Here is a 19683-nt window from a genome sequence, read left to right on the forward strand (position 1 = left end):
TAGCGGCTGCTCGTTTGACGTATTTTAGCCTGTGCTCATATGTCCCAAACTCATGGGCAGCAGCCGCTGCGGATTTCTACGTGTATTACCCCGAAGATACCAGTCGTCGAAGAATCTTTTCTCTGACGATGACGGGGCTGTGGGTTGCATTCAGCCTGGTATACCTCACAGCTATCGGGCTCGCAACCGGCACAATCCATCAGCCTGCTTGGGCAGAAGCGAACGCAGTCAGCGCTGGTGCGCTGGTAGTCGCTGCATTTGCACCATTGCAAGGGTTTGGTAAGCTCTGTGCTGTAGTCATGTCTCTTGGCGTCGTTGCCAACAGCGTGCCTGGAACATATTCCAGTAGCCTTGGGTGCCAAACACTGGGGCGCTACGGCAAGATGGTGCCGCGCTGGCTCTGGTCTTGCATCTTGGTTCTCATTCAGCTAGTTTTGGGTTTAGCTGGCCGCCAGAGCCTATTTGACATATACTCGAATTTCGTGGCTCTTATGGGCTACTGGGTCGAGTTCATGGTATGCATCTGCCTGGAGGAGGACCTCATCTTCCATCGCAACCGAGTTTGGGATTGGTCTCAATGGGAAAATAGACAATACCTTCCGCAAGGGTGGGCGGCGATGGCCAGCTTTTTAATTGGATGGGCTGGAGCTGTGATTGGTATGTCGCAAGCATGGTACGTCGGCCCATTGTCGAAGCTGGCCGCTGGCGCTGATTTAGGCATGTGGGTTGGACTCGGCATGACCATGATAACGTTCGCACCGCTCAGGCTTCTGGAGCTAGAATATATTAAAAGATGAAGATAATATCACATTCCAGATGAGTAGTCGTCTATTGTATTTACGGTAGGGATATTATGAAACTAAAATGCATGCAGTATAATGCGCCGTCGGTTCAAGCCCTATCAGTAAAGCTATCGGCCTTTCTAGCTCCAAAACATGCCTGCCACTGTCACCGAGAGCTTTTCTGTATGTTACTGAGCCAAGATGGATGCTTGGTTTAAGAATCAGTGAAGAGTCCAGTATTAGCGTGTGCGACGTCGGGGAACAGTCGTACTGTATCAAGGTCATCAAGCCCAGACTATGCATGCAGTGCAGTGTTGAAGGGTTCATCGCACAGAGTAATGATGGAAGTAAACGAAATCATGTGCGTATATGCCCACAGTAGTAAGAATCGCATTGGGAAGGCACAGCAGAAACCTACAGCTATAGCATATATAGTACATAGTGCGATGTTTGCAGTATCCTATGTGGCTACATGCGCAGTCGAGGTCTTCCGAATTGGACTCGAGTATTTCAGAAAGGTTCTGTTCGCATGTTGGTTTTCGGGGCGAGAGGGGCGGCGAAGTCGGGGCTAAGATTAGTGAGTAGATAATCATGACGGCGAAAGCTCATGGGCTTTACAGGGATGCCTAAAGCCACCACCACCTGCTCGAACTTCGACTCTTGAGGTTTTTCAACTCATCTGAGAGGGAAGTCCGCTGCTTTTCGCTCATGCTGTTTCCTACAGCATCCAAGACCTTCAGGTGCTCCTTCCGGAGCTCCTCGAACGCAGTATCCAGCTCCTTATGCCATGGGTATAATACGAACACCTGAAAGCCTAGCGCGGTGCTGGCTACCGCGAAATTGACCAGGGAAATGCCGCGCGTGATTAGCATTGTGATTGAGAGCGCAAGGCCTGTCTCTAGTAAAGTGGCACCGATCTTCTGGTTACTGTTGCGTAGCTTTCGGTCTCGTTTGAAGGGAAGCCTGGCTAAAAGGGATGAGAAACGAGGCAAGTGGTGTAGGAAAATGAAAACGAAGAGTTTGAATTCGTCGGACTCGAGTCAATGTTTGGATGGAGACGACCCACTGTTGCCAAAAGCAATCGACAATGGCCATGTTGATTTGGCCCAGCCAGAGCTGCACTTTGGTCCCAAGTCATGGCAATACCGGTTGCCGGAATGAAACGCAAATGCGGGCCACACTTCTTAAGGCGCAACGTGCCGTGATGGCTGTATTTCTGCCAATAGCCTGATAGCAAGGGAGAAACGGTTTCGATTTAGCTGGTATTGGGACGCTGACAATGTTTCATGAAAAATGACTGTGTCGGGTACGGCGCTTTGACTGGCGCGTATGGTATGTTCTTCACAAGTCTGACCACTTCTGCTCAATCGGTATTGCAGGTTCTTCGTCATATTGTCATTCAATGGCAGAAATACTGAGAGGCTAGTCCCGGGAGCAATTTGTTTCACGAAATGAGATGGGATCTTCAGCTGTTTCGCAATTGCCCCGCTGCTGTTTTTGTTACGAAATTACTGCACACGGCTATGTATTTCGCCTTGTTTGGCGAAGTGGCATCTGATTGTGTGCGTAAGTGATTATAATGAGGTTAATGGGATGCGCTGGAACTAAAAACGGCAATGCTGAGTAGTCACGGTACCGGGTAATGCTTGCACCATGGTCTCGTCACGTAAGTAGAAGCAATGGCTTTCTAGGTATCGCATGGCAGTTCGGGAACTCTAGGGTGACGTTGCCATGATCAGTCCTGCCAAGTGGAGGTTCCATGGGCTGACTATTTCGTCAAGTGAGCCGATGTGGCAACGAACGAGACATCTTATGTATCCACTGGCAGGACCACTGCTCGCCCAATTCGGAGCAGCGAGTACACCAAGATTGTGGGGTGTAGCAATCCTAAAATATACACCGATTCGCCCCGCAACATGGCTGATGATTCGAGACTACGGCACTTGTAAGTAGTTAGTTGGAGGGTCGAAGATTCAGCGATTGCTGCCATGCTGTTATCACAAAGAGATCCATGACCCAGTGGGCAGAAAGTATCAACTCCTTGCAATTTGACGTGACGCCCCTTCCAACTCGTTGCCGGTAGTGCACCAGCGAGTGTCCTAAATGCTCATAAAAGTGCTTCGCAATCATAAATTGTGCTGGCTAGAAGCCATCACAGCCATTTCAGTCCTTGTGTCACATTCGGTGATGAGTGCTCGGACCGCCGTGACCACCGAAGCTGACAGAAATGACTTCGAATTAATGTTAACAATCGACAGACAAGAATTTTTTTTGGTAGGTTTTCGTGTACATTAACTCGGGATTGGAAGGGCTTTAGTAGTATGATCTAGTCTGATGTGAGAAAGGCCGTTCCCGAGCCACCACACCCTCACAGCCAATACGTCGCCACGCCAGATGAGTCGGGACCTCTACCTTTTGACCGCGAACACGGATTCAATCTGGATATTTCCGACGATCAAGTACTCTTCACGTTTAGAAATTATGACAATGAGCAACAGTTGTCTGTACGGTTGGTCTTTGCCAGGTGAATTGGCCAGCGCCAATGACTGAGCAGATGGCCGTTGCATAGTGGCAACGTTGTAGCAGACATTCGCTTGGATCTTCGTCTCCCACAAAACAAGACCGCCAGTACCTGCACCTACGTCATCTGATTTTCAATAATATACGAGGACATACAGCAAATGGACCATCAAGTACATCAAGTGCATCAAGTACATAAAAAAATGAGAATAGAATTGGCGCTTCAGTAGAAAGTCGAGGTTGCAAGCGTGGAAGTGTACCTCTTCATGAGCCAAGCAGACGGCAGCTGCAAATTTAACTACTCCTGGTAGTTGTCCCAATCGTCTACCTTCTCAATGTGTCCGCTTGCCATGTGTACTATGCGATTGGAATCGGCGATAGTTTCTTCACGGTGCGCGACCACAATCATCGTGCAACCCCGAAAATAGCTCACCATCATCTCTCGTACTATTTGGTCCCGCCAGGTGTCCACACTGGCCGTCGCCTCGTCCACTAGCACGAGCCTACTGTCTGTCAATCGACGACGTACAACAGCTCGTGCGATGCAAAATAGTTGCTTCTCTCCCTGTGAGTAGCCAGCATTCTCCAAGGAAGCTTCCAGCCCTCCCTTGGGTAGTAGCTGCTCCCAGATGCCTAAGCGTACAAGAGTCTCTCGAGCGATCTGGTCCTTTCTCTCCAATTCGACCTTCACCTTTTCATCGCGGACGGAACGCATTTCGTCAGGCCAGGATATCTCGAAAGGTAGTAGATTATCTCGAATTGTGCCGTCTAATTCCACTACATCCTGAGAGATGGTAATGATGCGAGAGCGAAGTTGATCAGGCTGCACAGTGGATATGTCCACCCCGTCAATCTCAATTGTGCCTTCGTACTCCAAGAATCCTAATAATGAATACAGAAGAGAAGATTTGCCGCTTCCTGTGCGTCCCATGATACCGATTTTTTTTCCTGGAGGAATTTGAAGGGACAAATGTTGGAGGACAGGAGGCTGCTGATCTAGTTTGTCGCTCCTATATCGCGCGACCACATTGCGGAATTCAACTTTGCCAATTTGAGGCCACTTCTCCGGCAGATCGATTGTTTCCTTCTTTACTTCTGTCGGGGTGTCGTGCAGGAAGTCACGCAAACGTGACAACGATCCAATTGAGGTTTCCATGACCGTCCACCGCAAAACAGTTCGGTTAAAGCTGGTCCCCAGACTAATCAGATTGAGGAATGCAAGGCCTGCCGCATTTTGAGAGCTCGAGTTTCTGATATATAACGAGAGTATAGCAAGAAGGACTCCAACCGACGAAGCAAGAAGATCAAGAACAAGACCCAGCAGTGCCTGCACGCACAAGAGAAAATAAAAAGGCCGCTGTGATTGATCAAGCAGATATAGAAACTGCGAAAAGCAGTGCTGCTGGCAACCGAAGCTTCTTATGTACACCAAGCCGGTGGCGCTTTCCTTGAGTGCTGACACAAGGGGCGCTTGTGACTCGATATCAAGAAGGCGAAGCTGGCGTGATGTCCTAAGATAGTATCGCTGTATCAAGTAGATAGCGAACACTACAACAGGCAGAATGGCAGTCATATAGGTCGCGCCAGAAAGGATCGCTCCCATCTGAACAAGTGTTGTAAAAAGGCAATAAAATGTCGAGAAAACCGCACCAGGTAGGCGTTTCGAAATCAGTTCCATGTCTTGGCTGTAACGATTCAGCAGAGAGCCGGTGTCGGTGACGGCCAAGAACCCCAGCGTAGCTTGCGTGACGGCACCAGTCAGTTGCTCATGCAAACGATTAGCAGCCCGCGGCGCTAGCGTAAGAAACAGAGAAAGCAAGCAAAGAGCAGCAAAGAAGCCAGCAGATGCAGACATAAGGGCATAGCCGATAAGATATCGTCTGTTGGCGGGGAAAAACTCGATCCACAATCTCATGTAAATGGTAGGAAATGCTTCCGCAACCGACATCACCATAAGAAGGAGCATCCACAGTGACAACATGATACGGCCGATAGCATCGACCCATAGCAAGTATAGCTTCATGTCTCCCCGTTGGCGAGGATCTCTCGCGCGTTGAACCCCAGCAGTATGACTGGCAGGTATTTCGGTTGATCTACCCTCTGCCTTTTGGCTCTCGTCATTGGAACACCCACCTGCGTGTCCGAGAAAGCCGTCATGAAGCAATTGCTTGACCTCCATCCGAACGTTGCTGTTTGCACCGCAGGTTTCATATGATACATGCCCATTACCGTCGAGTAGAAGAAGACTGTCGGCAATGTCGAGACATTCGGGCAAGTAACTAGAGAGCACAACTGTACAATTCCTTTGGCGCAAGAGGCCCCGCTCGCCACAAAGACCGTCAAGAATGTCGAGAGCGGTTCTTTTGTCAAGAGCACTGAAAACATCATCGAGAACAATAAACCGTATTCCGGCACTGACAGCATATACAGCTCTAGCAATACCAATTCTTTGACGCTGCCCACCACTCAGGCCAGTGCCGTCGCTTCCAATGACGTATAAATCGCCGTTGGGTAGCCGTTCGAGGTCATGAAGTAGTTTGCAGTACTCAAGCACGAGATGATACCAAGTTGGTTCAAATTCGCAAGCCCCAACAATGCAGCCACGGACAGTGTCATTAGACAACCAGTTTTTTTGGCCGCAAATAGCGATGGATTTGACAGTTTCATCCCGGTAGAGCTTCCCGTTGAGGATTTCCGTCTCACCCAAGAGGCTGTGTGCAAGGGTGGTCTTTCCGGAGCTTGTAGGGCCAAGCATTACCACGACCGAGCCCTCAAAAATAGAAAAGTCGACGCCGGAAAGCAGTGGTTCTTCAACTCCACGCGGGGCAATTGAGGTGTTCTCGAAGCGCAGAAGAATGGAACTCCGATTGATGGCCTGTCTCGTCACTTTCTGCGAGTCTGGGAAGGCTGGAGACTCCGCACTGCTGATGTGACATGGGACTCGCGGATCGATATGTTCATCTTGACAAAGAAAGCCCCGAATTCTTTCAAAGCACCCTAACATAGCCATGGCGGAGGGGTACATCTTGACGAATCTCGCCAGGGGATCTTGCACGAGTGAGACGATACCAAGTATCGGATACACCATCTGCGGTGACATCTCCTTCCCGAATGTGTCGGTGAATAGTGCAGCCGTGACGACAACCACTGGCGTGATCATATCCACCATGATGGCTGATCCTAGCGATAAGGTTTGAATGACGCGGTATTTCTTAGATGCAGCCGTCTCACTAACTCGGAGATGCTGTATGTATTCGGCCATTTTAGGACCCAGCCCTAGACTTTTGATCGCCGGGAGCTGTGAGAGCGCCCGTGAAGTCTTTGCCACCCTGGCCTCAATGCTAAGATTCCAGTATTTAAGAGCTGGGCCTAGGTTTTTGCCGAACATGACACCTAGTATAGTTGTGGTAATAAGTGGAATGAGTATAACCAAGCAAATCTCCTTGATGAAAAAGGCCAGAAAATACATTCCTAGGGCAGATTCAAGAATAGAGAATGGGATTTCAACCAAGTCAGGCAGTCCCGTAATAATACTCTCGAAGTCAGCACTCATAAGGGTTATAGCTGATTGCTTCCTTGCCTCGGAAAGCTTAAGCCGGTACGATTTAGCTGACATGTGGGAAAGTAACGCGCCTCGCATTCGGACCACCAGTCGATTTTTCAAGTGAGTGGTCACTGCTCGGCAAACTGCAGCTCCACCAAACGAGAAGACTGTGGCAAGCACAAGACCACCACTCTTCCCGTCACTGGCCGATAAATCGTCAACAGAGCCAATCACGGAATACATGACGAAAGGCTGAGAGAAAGTGAAACCTGTTACGCAAAGGCGCGGAAGCACAATAAGCAGCAGGGCCCATTTCCATGCCACGCAACATGATATGAACAACGAATGCTCCTTGGACTGTTTGGACAGCGGCCAGTGACGTGAGAGTTCATGAAAGAGCCGTTCAGAATGGAACTGCGGTCCAAGCTTACCCAAGTCATCCATGGTAAGTACGCCTCGATAAGCAGTATTCATCATTGGCCTCAGGAAGAGAAAGAATGTCCTGGTCAAGAATCCACTCGTATCTTCGCTACCAGCGTTGCTGCGAACCTCGGGATCGATGAGGAGCCTGTCTTTTGGTATTTCTTCGAGGACCAACAAAAGAAGCCGGGATACAGCTGTGGCGACTGCAAAAGCTCCAGAAGCGGCCATATCGCGCAAGAAATAAGAATGAGCCTTGGTGCCATCAATGAGGATTCCAATGGCAAGATAAAAGCCAAGAATGGCAGAGGTTCGAATAGCATGCTGATGCTCGACGTAGACAACGGCGGCAATGGCTACAGCAGCGACCAGCTCTAGGGAGACAGCCGCATACGTAGCCTCGGTACGATCGTGGGATGAACATCTAAGCGCCAAACCTGTACTCTCCAAAAGAATGATGAGGAGAGAAACGCACTTGATCTGTTAGCTGCAAATCTCTCGCTCCAGAAGGAAATTTTAGAACGAGCCATGTACCAATTTGACCCATAGTAGCCTGCTGCGGCAAATTTGAACAGGTTTTTGGCGGTACTTAAGAACGAGGGCCGACGCGAAGCAGATGAAAGAGGCCGATGGGAGAATCTGGAGAATCGATTCCTCAAAATACAAGCTCAAATCAGGAATAGGCACGAGCGGCCAGAACGAGCCGTCCCCGGCGAATAACATCGTACACCTCAGTCGCGCGAAAAACACGGCCGAATACCGCCAACAATATTGGTATGAATGCAAAATTTCGCGAAATAGTTGCTTTTGAGGACCAGAAGAAGATGGGGTTGTGTCGCCCATCCCATGCCGTTACAGTGAGCGAATGCGGGGAAACGCAAGGCCGGGGTTAATTAGAGCTATGCAGTGCTAATGGTCCTCGTAATCTTGCACTGGTGGTTGCCGTCACAGATTAATCCGAGGGCTTGGGCAAGATTTATTAGCAATGCTTGCTTTCCAACTTTCTAATCTAACTGGCATATCTAAGAACAGAGGGCGTCTTGGAAATGATAGCAAATGATATTGGGCCCCTACGAGTCGAGTCCCCTTCCTAGCACTTCTTTGGGAGACGCATCGCCATAGATTTTATAATTTTCTCCATGTTGACCGAGATTGATGGCCAATTCTGTTCGTGATTAGTACATGGGGGTTAGTAACGGGATGCGCTACGAAACTCACGGGGCCGAGCGGAAGCGGAGCTGGCCAAAGCCAGGACTGCACAGAGAAGGGCTTGGATCTGCTTCATGTCGTTGAAAGAACAGCTTTGTGATGATTTGATGAGGCAGGTGATTTGATGAGGAAGGAAGAATCAGTTAGATTGGGCACTGCAACCTAGGCATTTGTGGAAGTACTAAGAGGACTGGCCTGGGTTTACATTGCGACGCACGTGCAGTCGCTGTACCGACCAATTATGTGTAGATTTGATTCTCCTGCCTGTCCGAGTAAATGAGCGGCAGGGCTAAAGTGAGATGGCTTCAAGTCCGGCGGTTAGCCGGAGCCTGGTTGGAAGGAAACAAATGCTCGTGGAGCTTTGCATCTGACGTCTTTCGCAGTGCCCGAGCTGCTTGCTCGGAAGGTGGCAGTCTTTCTCTTGTCCATAAAGATGATATGCCAGGAGGCTGAGTTGCATCAAACACTTGTCCTCTTTCTGATGCAAGGAAATGCGCATAGTAATTCGCTGGCCCGTGGGGTTGTGCACAGTGTTCGCGAAACTTTCGTTGGTGGCATCAACTGTGAATGGCTCCAATCCGCAGCTTGCTGGTTGCAGTGCACGGGGTAACGTGGCTTGCTGTAACTAATGGGGCTCGTGCTAGAGGGCCGATAGGTGAGGGGCAATATAAAAACCCCAGGACAAAAGTACTCTTTAGCCTTGGAAGGATATTTCTATGCAGCTACTAACACGGGATGAAGGCCGCGGGCCGGTTGGGGGCTGGCGCAAAAGTTCCCGTGTGTGGCCAGGTTGCCAGGGCTCCAGTCGTTCTTATCGGTGTGGCCTCAGACCTGCAGGCCAAGAAGACATACTGGCAGTTACGTTAGTGGTCAGGCAGCCCAGATGCCCAGTTCGAGGCCGGACTACTGACGCATTATTGACGGATTATCACCGCTCGTCCCCGCAGCTAGCGGCTAGACAAGCGGATGTGCTTCCCCGCATGCCCGCCAATATCTAGTTAATTGAATCGAATAAGGCTCACTAGTTAATTCCCCCCGCACGGCCAAATGAAATTTTTGGGGGATTCACTACGAAGTCCGGAGCTTGTTGCCTCATACGCTCTAGCACAGCGTTGGCTGCGACGCCACGGTTTGGAACAGCATACGGATACCAGCTAATTACGGAGATTTACGAGCTTTTCAACCCAGCCATACTTGTTGAAAACGAAGCTACTTGTGCTGCTCTTTTGCCCCAGCTTGTTGGAGCACGCACAATTGAAAAACGACAGACAAGGGGGGGCTTAGGACACTAGGGTCTTGGCTTAGGCTGTCCCACCTCAGCCAGTGACATCTCCCAGTATATCTCGAGTGAATCTTCAGCGTAGTTAGCCAGTGTAGCTGATTGCATAAAGTTGTGTTGCAGAAGGCCTGGTGAGGCGTTCGGAAGCTGAGTATGTGAGAGCGCTGCTCTCGAAGAGGCACAGTGTGAGAGTCTAGTAGTAACCAACGCTGCTGCAACAGAAACAATTTCTTCATAGCGTGGCTTTAACAATACCCATGTACTTGGCTGTAGTCAAAATACACATCTTGTGAGGCTCGTACTTTCCAAGCCCGGATTCTATACGTTAAGAGCGGCCGGCATCCAGACTTCGTTCTGTCGCAGTTGGCCCTCGGCAACATGACTAGCTGGGCAATCAATGCAAGCGTAGCCTTCCAACATGGCCGATGTTCGTCCTCTTACTCCATACACCAGGTTTGATTCTCATTAATCATGCGGTTCTTATTTTAGTGGAGAGAAAAGCGGTCAAGGGTCACCCTATCTTCCAAACAGTCGAGAGCTTCGTCGAGCGGAACAATCGTGGAGGCTCGCACCATATCCCCGGAGTCACGATGAGCATCAATTTCGAGCGCTATGTATACCTGCAGTTCTCCCACGGCTTCAATCTTTGGAGGCAGGATTGCTTAACTCGGTCTGAAATTTCGATAATGCGGTTTGTCAATGATATCACGGAGCGAGCAGATTGGCAAACTCAGGTCAAAAAATTCTCTGAATGCCGCGCATGGAAAAAAGAAACGTTTGCGAGCTACTTTTCTGAAAGCAACGATATTTGGGATTGGTGCTTGTTCAAGCTCCAGAAGAAAGCTACCGAGTTTATTCGCAGCAAGCAGCGCTCTGTGTTTGTCCTCGACTCTGCGTCGCGCGTCTGCAAATCTGATCGCTTCAAGGGTAGCACCATGTTGGCTAGGCTCAGTCTCGATACCCAGTCGCTTGATATTTCGCCCTGGATGCTCCCATTTGTCTTCGATGTTTCGCCTCTTCGGACAGATGGGCGACCGATCACGCTGAAGAACTTCTTAGATTCCATGACAGTGGGAGCCACCTGCCGTCGCTCGGTCTGGGATACTGATCGTCTAAACAACGGGAACCCTCTTTACTACTCTAGCAAAGAGCAGTGGCTGGCTACCGATGTCAAGTTTTCAAGCGGCAATGACACCGTTACTAGCATTTCCCCTATAAATAACTTGCATCCGATCAAGGGCAAGTCTATTTACAAGGCACTAGAGCATGTAGTATCAAGTCTGATCGACGACTGGAATCAGACATTGCTCTATAAAACTCTAGCACGAGGCACCTCGCGCATTATACGGAGGCTGTATGAGTGCTCAGCTTGCTCAACGGACGCTTCCGACCCATGCTCGTGCACGGTCGATTTTCGCGCTTTCTCTGCTTGGGCAAACGACGAGCAAAACAATGTTGTACCAAATCACTGCTCTGAGACTGACTGGGACCCTGTCAGAGCCCTTGACGAGCACTACGCCAATTCAAGAAAAATATACGATAATATTTCCCTTCGCGAAGGCTTCAAAGATCGCGGGTTGCAGATATATGTTGAGATCCTGACGATCAGGCTTGATTCAGATGGCTCCGTTTCTACAGATACCGTGCGGTGAGTTGACGACAAGTTGGAGCGTCTAAATCTCCATGTTCTAACACAGCTCTCTAGACACCTATGCTGGGATCTCAACGGCAATAGAAATGAAAGAATCGTGACCACAACAGTTATATGCTTACGTCGAGAGAACATCCGCCCAGCCTGTGGTGGAATTTCGTTCCGTACGGAGATTAAACGAAACAAATTGGAAGAGGGGCCATCTTATACTCCTCCAGTTACGGCAATGTTCCCTGAGTCTGAGCCTGGAGAACAATCACCATCCTTTCAAGAGCTTGGTACGGTCAAACTCCCAGAGGGCCGATCTGTCACTTATCCTAATACACTTCAGCACAAATTCGAGGCGCCCAAGCTGGAAGAATCTTCAAAACCGGGTTGCATGCGGCTACTGCAAGTTCATCTTGTGGATCCTCATTATGTCGTTTGCTCAACACGCTTTGTGCCGCCCCAGAGCCTAGACTGGTGGAAGGAGGCGACCGATTATCAAGCAATCTGTCTCAGAAACAGGGTTCCGAATGAGATTTCTCAGAGAATTGTTGATTTTCTGCTTGTGCCTGAAATATGGCTTAACAGGAAAAGGAAAAAGGTTCGCGGCCTCCAAAACTACTGGCAGACTAACTCCGCCTCTGTTGATGGCAGGCAGCCATGTCAGCCACCGATTAGGTACGAGTCGGCTTTACGCAGAGAGCAAGACGCCCTGCAACGGCACCAAAGGGTCATGAGGGCAGTCAACGAGCCGAAGACGTATGACCAGCCTAGAGCTTTTACGATATGGAAACGAAGCATTTTCAACGGCTCAGGGCCTTTAATTGGCAGCGATCCACCCGATTTGGTTTCCAGCGAAGCTCCAGAAATGGAGGATTACGAGGCAAATTTGACTGAAACGGAGGCTGCTGATACCATGAACATAGAAGAGCATGACATTTCTGACTTTGACATACCGCTGACCCTTGTTGCATCTTCTGGTAGTGAAGGAAGTACTGAAGGGGAAGATTAGGCCTTCCAGAATGGCGGTGATGGAACAATGGTGAAGCCTGGGGTGGACCGGAAGCAGTGAATGCAGCGGTAGCGCAGCATGAAGACAACGAAGAGGAGGTCAAACCGCATAGCAACCAAACTGCTTGCTATAGATGTAGTTTTTTTTCTTCATAGCTAGGCATCAGATGTGCGACCTTATTCTCGCCATTGACTATTTCATCAATTCGCAACCACTCTTGAAAATCGCAAACTCAGTAGTTACTGGGTGTTTGGATTTATTCTGATTTGGTTATGCTGTAAAACATTAGGATGGCTGCCTTTTATTTAAACCTTCTTAATGATAAGAATACCAACTAGCTACTTTCAAATCGGGATGTAGTATTCTTATTTATGAACTTGTCACTAGCTTCCGCCCTCGATACCATGTTTCAACCACCCTACCCTGTAGTAACTGAGTCGGTTCCCAAGCTGCGTCCAAAACGGTCAAGTTAGCCAACTTGCCCACCTCGAGCGTCCCAACGTGGGCATCTGCAAAGCAGCTGTAAGCGGCGCCTTGCGTATAGGCTGTTGTAGCAGCTGCTAGACTCAATGCATATTGTGGCGTGGTTACTTCTGTCATTTCAGGCTTGTGTCCCGACTTGCGCGTTGTGGCAGTGTACAAGTTGGGCAGCGGTTCATGCGACGCGGTCGGGGCATCTGTACCCAGCGCAACTACGGCCCCATGCTCGGCAAAGCCATTATAGGGGAAAACGTGGCCGCATCTCTTGGCTCCGATGAGATCCGGCCAGGCCGTCAAGTTGAACGGATCGCTGTGGACAGGCTGTACCGAGGCGGTGATGCCGAGCCTTCCCAGACGAGGAACATCCTCCGGCGCGCAGGTCTCGAGATGCTCAATGCGATGTCGCCCCTTCGGATTGTTCACCGCTTCCAGCCCGTCCAGAGCGAGCTTGATGGCCGCGTCTCCAATTGCGTGGATGGCAATCTGTAAGCCGGCGTCGTTGGCTCTCTTCAAGACAGGCCGCAGCTCGTCCAGTGCCCACATGGTCGGCTCATTCTGCCCTGTATGAGAATACGGCTCGACGAGACTAGCTGTGCACGAGTCCACCACACCATCGCACATCAACTTGATTCCTGCGATACGACAGTCTGGCGTATCCGTAGCGTTGAAGTTGCTTCTCATTTCGATCGCTCGTTCCACTTGCTTCAGGTTGTTCTCAGCAGAGCGCGTTGGTGCGATGAACCAGTGCATGGCCATCCAAATTGGCAAAGTTCCACCGCGACTGGCGCGATACTTTAGAAGTATGTCAAAAGTGGCGTCATCCATGGCCATGTCAACCAGTCCTGTGTAGCCACTCTTGATATAGGCTACAAAAGCGTCGTGAATGAACTGAAGCTTTTGCTCCTCGGTGTGCTGCTTGCTGAGGAACGGCATCGCCAGGCCCAAGGCCGCACTCTCTGACAGCAGTCCGCTGGGCTTGCCATTCTCATCGCGGTGAATTTTACCACCAGGCGGGTCTTCCATATCGGCAACTTGCAGCTCGGCCAAAGCAGCACTATTGCACCACATGGAGTGCACGTCAAATGCAGTGATGTAAATGGGCCGTGGGTCTAGGTCGTCCAGCGTGCTGGCCAACGCTTCGTTGTTGGTGGATGCTTGAAACCAACTGCGGCACGAAAGTCGGGGCATGTCGGGGTGTGCTTTTGCATGTAATCGAATAGAATCTCGAATCTCCTCGAGATTCTTGCAATTTTTGAGATCCAATTGATCTAAGGACTCCCCGGTATGGAGTAGGTGCATGTGGCTGTCGATGAGTCCTGGTATAACCAGCCGCCCCTCCATGTCCAGCACTCGCGCCCCAGACACCACAAGCTCTTGGATGGCAGCTTCTTCATATCGTCCAATATGTTGTATAGTACCATGTATTTCGTTGATTGCAAGGCATTGTGCGAATTCGGCGTTGCTGGTGTTGTATTCGGAAGCCGGCCGAAGAAAACGACCGTTGGTGAGAACGGTAGGCATGGCTTACAGACTAACGCGACAGATGGCGTATCATAGCTGGCACGGAAGTGGAAAAAGAACAGTAGACAGGGTTGCAAAGAAAGCGAAGAAGATGTGCCTTATCAGACCGGCGACCACTATCTCTTGAAGGCACGCTGGCACGGTACTGTAGCATCAAAGCGAAGCCCACTGGTGTTTTGCTAAGCAATCTAGCGCAGCCATTCGGTGTCCGCGGGGTGCTCTAAGTTGGCCACTCTTGAAAGTTCAACTCTTCTGGCCGTGAACTTAGCTTGAAATAGTCTCCAATTATTACCCACAAGAGGCTATACTTCTGATACCAATCCTCAATCGCCCACTTATCCCAAAAGAATCCATTGTTGAGTCGATACCAAAAAGGCAATCCAGTGATCATTTACCCCTTCAAGACGCCATACCCCGCATTCGGCGCCGATATCTTCGCGTGGCTTGGCAGCCACCGCTGTCCGCGGAGGACCGGGCTATCTTTCTTTTTTTTATCTAGCATTGACCCTTTCGATGGCCTTTCGAATTTAAGTAGAAAACGACCAATTGCCGACTTTTCTACCGCGCTTTCAGATGCCACGAACGCCTGGTGAGGCGTCTGGACTCCAGACAGAAATGCGAAAGCGACTGCGGAGCACAATAAGAGCAGCGAAGAGCCCGCACCATTCCTGTTCCCCAGATTCATCTTACCTGCATATAACCTGCCTAGACGGTATCCACCTATTCAATCTTGCCGAGATAGCTGTGGCTGATGATGGCCAGCCCGACGACGGAGCAACGCCTGCAGGACCAACAACACCCGCCCGGGACGCTGCTCCTGGAAGACTGTAAGATACCGCACTCATGTATTCCATCATTTCGGAAACAAGCATCTTTGATGGCATGAAGCTTTTAACTCTTTCATGTAGTACAGCATGGAAGCGGCAACGTACTGCTTCACCCCATTCCAACCGTGGACCCTAATGATCCTCTCAATTGGTCCACGCCACGCAAAGCCTTCAGCATCGGCCTTGTGCTGCTCTACGTCATGCTGACCTTTGTTCAGCTTGATATCGGCGTCATTGCGTTCGGTCAGTACCAGAACGAGCTGGGTTTCAACATCAATACCCTCAACAGTGGACAGGCCATGGGCTACGCCGGTCTGGGCTTGAGCAGCATCCTGTTCGTTCCTCTTATGAACAAGTATGGCCGGCGGCCCATCTATGTTATCAGTCTGGTTCTTCAAGTAGCTGCCTGCGTATGGCTTGCCATGACCAAGACTACGGTTGACTTGCTTCTGAGCAATTTGCTGGCGGGGTTCGGTGGTGGCATCTGCGAGACGATCGTGCAGATGACAATTGCCGATATCTTCTTCGTGCACCAACACGCTGCAATGAACGCATATTATCTGTTTTCCACCACAATCGGATCGACTCTCGGCCCCGTCGCCGCCGGTTACGTGATTGAAAGCCAGGGCTGGCGCTGGATGTGGTGGTGGTGCGTCATCCTCATCGGCGCCAACCTAGTGCTTGTCCTCTTTCTATTTGAAGAGTCCAAATACACCCCCATGCTCAATGGCGAGACTATAATCAGCCAGTCACCTCTCGAAAACGACCACGAAGAAAATATTTCAGCAGATGGAAAGAAGCTCAGCCTCGATGTTGGCGACGCACTGCAGCGTAGCATCACCGACAAACGCCCCCACATTGACGAGGGTATTCCGATGAAGACTTATCGGCAGCGCTTGGCTTTGCTTTCACCTACAGATGAGCAAATCTTCCACAAATTGCTTGATTCCTTCGTCATTCTTGTCACTTTCCCTGCTGTGGCATTTACAGCAATAACTTTTGGAAGCCTTCTGGCTCTCTTTGCCTTGGTCATGTCTGTTCAAGCGACGTATCTGTTTCTACCACCATACAACTTTACAGCCGTGGGAGTTGGCCTTATCAATATCTCTGGCTTCATCTCTGCCATTCCTGCGGCTTTTGTTGGTGGCTGGTTGGACGATTGGCTCATTTTGTCCTTATCAAAAAGAAATGGCGGACTCTACGAGCCCGAGATGAGGCTGTGGTTGTCGCTGCCTTGCATTATTCTCTGCCCAGCAAGCGTCCTCATGGTTGGCTTAGGAATTGCCTACGTAAGATATGAACAAGATCAGTCTTCTATGCTAGTTTTACGAGTGCTAAGCTGCTTTTCTATAGGGCGTCGCGTGGCCTCTGATTGCTGTAGGGTCTGGCTTGTTCAGCTTCTGCCTCAGCGTCTCGGGAAGCATTGCACTTTCTTACACCATGGACTGCTACCACTCTGTACGTTTCTTGTCCGCAGACCAGATCAAGCCGTTTGCTGACCCATTTTTTATTTAGATTGTTGGGTCGTCTATGATTGGTATTATATTTATGCGCAATGTTTTTGCAGTCGTGATACTCTTCGCACTCACTCCGTGGATTATGGCGATGGGGCTTGTATATGTCCACATCATCGTGGCAGGCATTCTTTTCATGATTCAGCTACTTGTAGTGCCGTTTCTGATTTGGGGTAAGACGTTTAGAGCAGCCACTTCCCAGAGATACCGTCGTCGTGCTCAAGGCCAGTCGACGAACCGGGAATAGAGGAGTTTAACGTAGTAGGATTACAGGGGCAAGGGTTAAGCTCTTAAGTTTAACAGCTAAGAATAGAGTTTTAGTATATAGACAGGAGTATAATACCTCTTTACTTATTTCACGAATTAATTATAGCAAGAAATATTATAATAATTTTATAAGTATCTAAGTATATGAATAATAGCTATATCTTTTGTCTAAAACGATAGTACTAGATAAATGTATTATTTTAGTAAAAAAGCAAATTTATTAAAAGCTTTTTAGAGAAATGATACTGTTTGCTACTAGAAATATTAGAGTATCTTCTTATCTAGATCTTTTTCTTCAGTTTAATTTGAATGAAAAATATTTTTCAAAGCTTAACTTCTTAGGAAGTTAGCTCTGATTTTCTATAATTATTTTTCTTTAAGAAGAAATCAAGTTTTCGATCAAGAATATTATATTCGTTAGCTAGTTACGTCGTGCGACCTTAGTTAGCTGTCATGGTACAGCATCTGGTCAGGCGCAAGGCAGAGAAGATGGGCAGCTTCCAAAAGGCCACTAATACGCGTGACAACAGGAGCAACTCCTGCGTTGAGTGCATTCGATTTAGACCGAAGCCTTTCCCCCTCTTTGGTCGTTGTACTGTAGCTAATAAGCGTAACGAACCCGACGAGAAGACAGCAACCCCGCCCAAGACTCAATGATCTGAAGCCCAAGCGGGACTCCCGCGCGCGCCAGCCGATTTAGCGGGAAAAACGGGCTGTGTAGCAAGGCGGTTCCCGTTGACAAAAATCGGCCTTCTTTGACATGAGTACGGGTAGTCAGCCACCGATGTGGATGAGCCCCAACTTAGTTGGCTAAGTATAGATACTTGGCGACCATCTTTGTAGACGCTTGCTTTGCCGATTAAACGATGGCAAGCTCACAAGAACCGACGCTGCAACTCTAGATGACTGACCCTGCGCGAACTCCGTACCGGCCGTTCCTCCCCTCCCTCGCGCATAATGCAGGCAGATACGTTACCAGTTCGGCCGCGTTTCTATAAACAACAGCCACGGGCGAAAAACATCAGTTTATCCGCTGCTACTGGTTCTTGTTCCAGCCATCGAATCAAACACAGCAAAGAAGTTGCCGAGTTTTGGGAAGTGTGTCATTAGCCAAGCAAAAGCAACCGAGCACTGAAGCACTTAAGCAGCAGCAGCCCTGCGGCGTGGTGGACGATAATGAAATTGCGGGCGAGAAGGAGGCGTGAAACAGCGAGTGGGTGATAATAATGCTTCAGTTGGTTGGTCAACCAAGCGTATGGCTACCAATAGTGTAGGCACTATCCGTACTCCGTAAAGATGCATGCATTAGCTGGTGGGATACGCCACAGTATCTGTAATATAGTTACATCACCACGTAGAATAACATACGGATTAGGTAGGTGCAATGTAAACCAAAAAGTCCTTTCAAAGCTGCCATGTATGCATTTGAATACTGGCCACACGGCTGAATGAAAGACGACTAGCGTCGAATATGGAGTAAGGCGAATGAATGTGTACTGGCCACCTCGCCCCCTCGCCTGGCTAATTCTTCTTCCCGCATAATCACAAACTGTGTCGTGTCGCGCAGTTCATCGTGGCCCCTTGGAATTCCGACTCCGGTCAGTCAAACGGTCAGAAATGTTCATGTCGCCTCGGCTTGCGCAACTCGTCTTCGCGGCGGCCGCGCTGTGCCATGCTGTGCTCGGTCTACCTGGTAAGACATTCGCACTCGCAACTCAACTCAACGCATGTACTTGTACTGATTTGTATGCAATGTAGTTGTCCAAATCCAGGCTGGACAGGCCAACACTGCCACAGCCTATCAGCAAGCCTCGGCTGCTGCCAATCCCAAGGCAGTTCTTGGGACCGCAATCGCATAGACACAAGCGTTTTGACGAGCCAGTCACTGGCTGACAGCCTTTTACTCATACATCTGGAGCACTGTGGATAGAGCCTTGCGTCGAATTATTAAATGACGGAAAAAAATATATTATAGACGGCACACGGGGCGGGGTGATATTCACCCTGTTGCAATATTCTGCTTGCTTTATACCGCGTTAGTTTACAGATGCAGATTAGATCACTATAATCCATTTACGTGCTTTATTAGCACTCTGTCCGGAAAACAAGTAACTACTAGCACCATTTCGGACTGTCCCCCGGCCTTAGGCTAGCGCACATGAGCAGCCTGCCAGCCTGCATGCTTGCCTGCGACTGCTGATAGCATGGCACGGTTAATTAACACTAGCGAGTGAGAAAACGAGATGCTACCCTGGTTCGGGTTCCATATTGATTGTACTATGTAGCAAAAGTACTCCGTACCCGACCACGTAATAGACGACCGCATATGATGCGGGCGGTGCGGAGGATCCAGGCACTGGGGTGACAGAATAACTGGCCCACTTTGAACAAAACCACCTTCTCGATACAATTACCTCTAAGAACTTCAATTTATTAGTAAAAAATAAAGGGAAAAAGCTATTCTATAGTAATTCAAAAGGCAGTTCGTTTACCGTTAAGTTTAACATAGTATTCTAGCCATATAGGCATAGAATCGACCTATTAGTTAATAGTCTCTTGCGATAGCTTTTCCTAACCTTCTTCTACTAGCTCTCGTAAAGTAATAATATCCTAATAAGGCTATTTATTAATAGCCTTTATAAGAGGTATATAGTAACTCTCTATTAGCGAGA

At 49.3% G+C, this 19683-nt stretch overlaps 5 protein-coding genes across 5 annotated transcripts; 3 read left to right on the forward strand and 2 right to left on the reverse strand.

Moving 5' to 3' along the window:
- Nucleotides 1-1408: 1408 nt before the first annotated feature.
- Nucleotides 1409-1654, reverse strand: V2A60_009508 (uncharacterized protein; the record flags this gene model as incomplete). Its single annotated transcript, XM_083260773.1, has 1 exon — nucleotides 1409-1654. The coding sequence occupies one exon, from the start codon at nucleotides 1652-1654 to the stop codon at nucleotides 1409-1411; it is 246 nt and encodes an 81-aa protein (XP_083116899.1).
- Nucleotides 1655-7254: 5600 nt separating this feature from the next.
- On the forward strand, nucleotides 7255-7644 carry V2A60_009509 (uncharacterized protein; the record flags this gene model as incomplete). The annotated part of the gene is made up of 1 exon (XM_083260774.1): nucleotides 7255-7644. One exon carries the CDS (start codon nucleotides 7255-7257, stop codon nucleotides 7642-7644), a length of 390 nt encoding a protein of 129 aa, XP_083116900.1.
- A 2700-nt stretch (nucleotides 7645-10344) lies between these two features.
- V2A60_009510 (uncharacterized protein) lies at nucleotides 10345-11406 on the forward strand (the record flags this gene model as incomplete). The annotated part of the gene is made up of 1 exon (XM_083260775.1): nucleotides 10345-11406. The coding sequence occupies one exon, from the start codon at nucleotides 10345-10347 to the stop codon at nucleotides 11404-11406; it is 1062 nt and encodes a 353-aa protein (XP_083116901.1).
- Nucleotides 11407-12771: 1365 nt separating this feature from the next.
- Nucleotides 12772-14403, reverse strand: V2A60_009511 (amidohydrolase; the record flags this gene model as incomplete). The annotated part of the gene is made up of 1 exon (XM_083260776.1): nucleotides 12772-14403. One exon carries the CDS (start codon nucleotides 14401-14403, stop codon nucleotides 12772-12774), a length of 1632 nt encoding a protein of 543 aa, XP_083116902.1.
- A 754-nt stretch (nucleotides 14404-15157) lies between these two features.
- Nucleotides 15158-16991, forward strand: V2A60_009512 (uncharacterized protein; the record flags this gene model as incomplete). The annotated part of the gene is made up of 4 exons (XM_083260777.1): nucleotides 15158-15230; nucleotides 15312-16519; nucleotides 16584-16688; nucleotides 16746-16991. The coding sequence occupies 4 exons, from the start codon at nucleotides 15158-15160 to the stop codon at nucleotides 16989-16991; spliced, it is 1632 nt and encodes a 543-aa protein (XP_083116903.1).
- Nucleotides 16992-19683: the final 2692 nt, after the last annotated feature.

The sequence above is a fragment of the Cordyceps javanica genome, chromosome 6, assembly GCF_051103115.1.
Source record: "Cordyceps javanica chromosome 6, complete sequence".
In the NCBI taxonomy this organism is placed as follows: domain Eukaryota; kingdom Fungi; phylum Ascomycota; class Sordariomycetes; order Hypocreales; family Cordycipitaceae; genus Cordyceps; species Cordyceps javanica.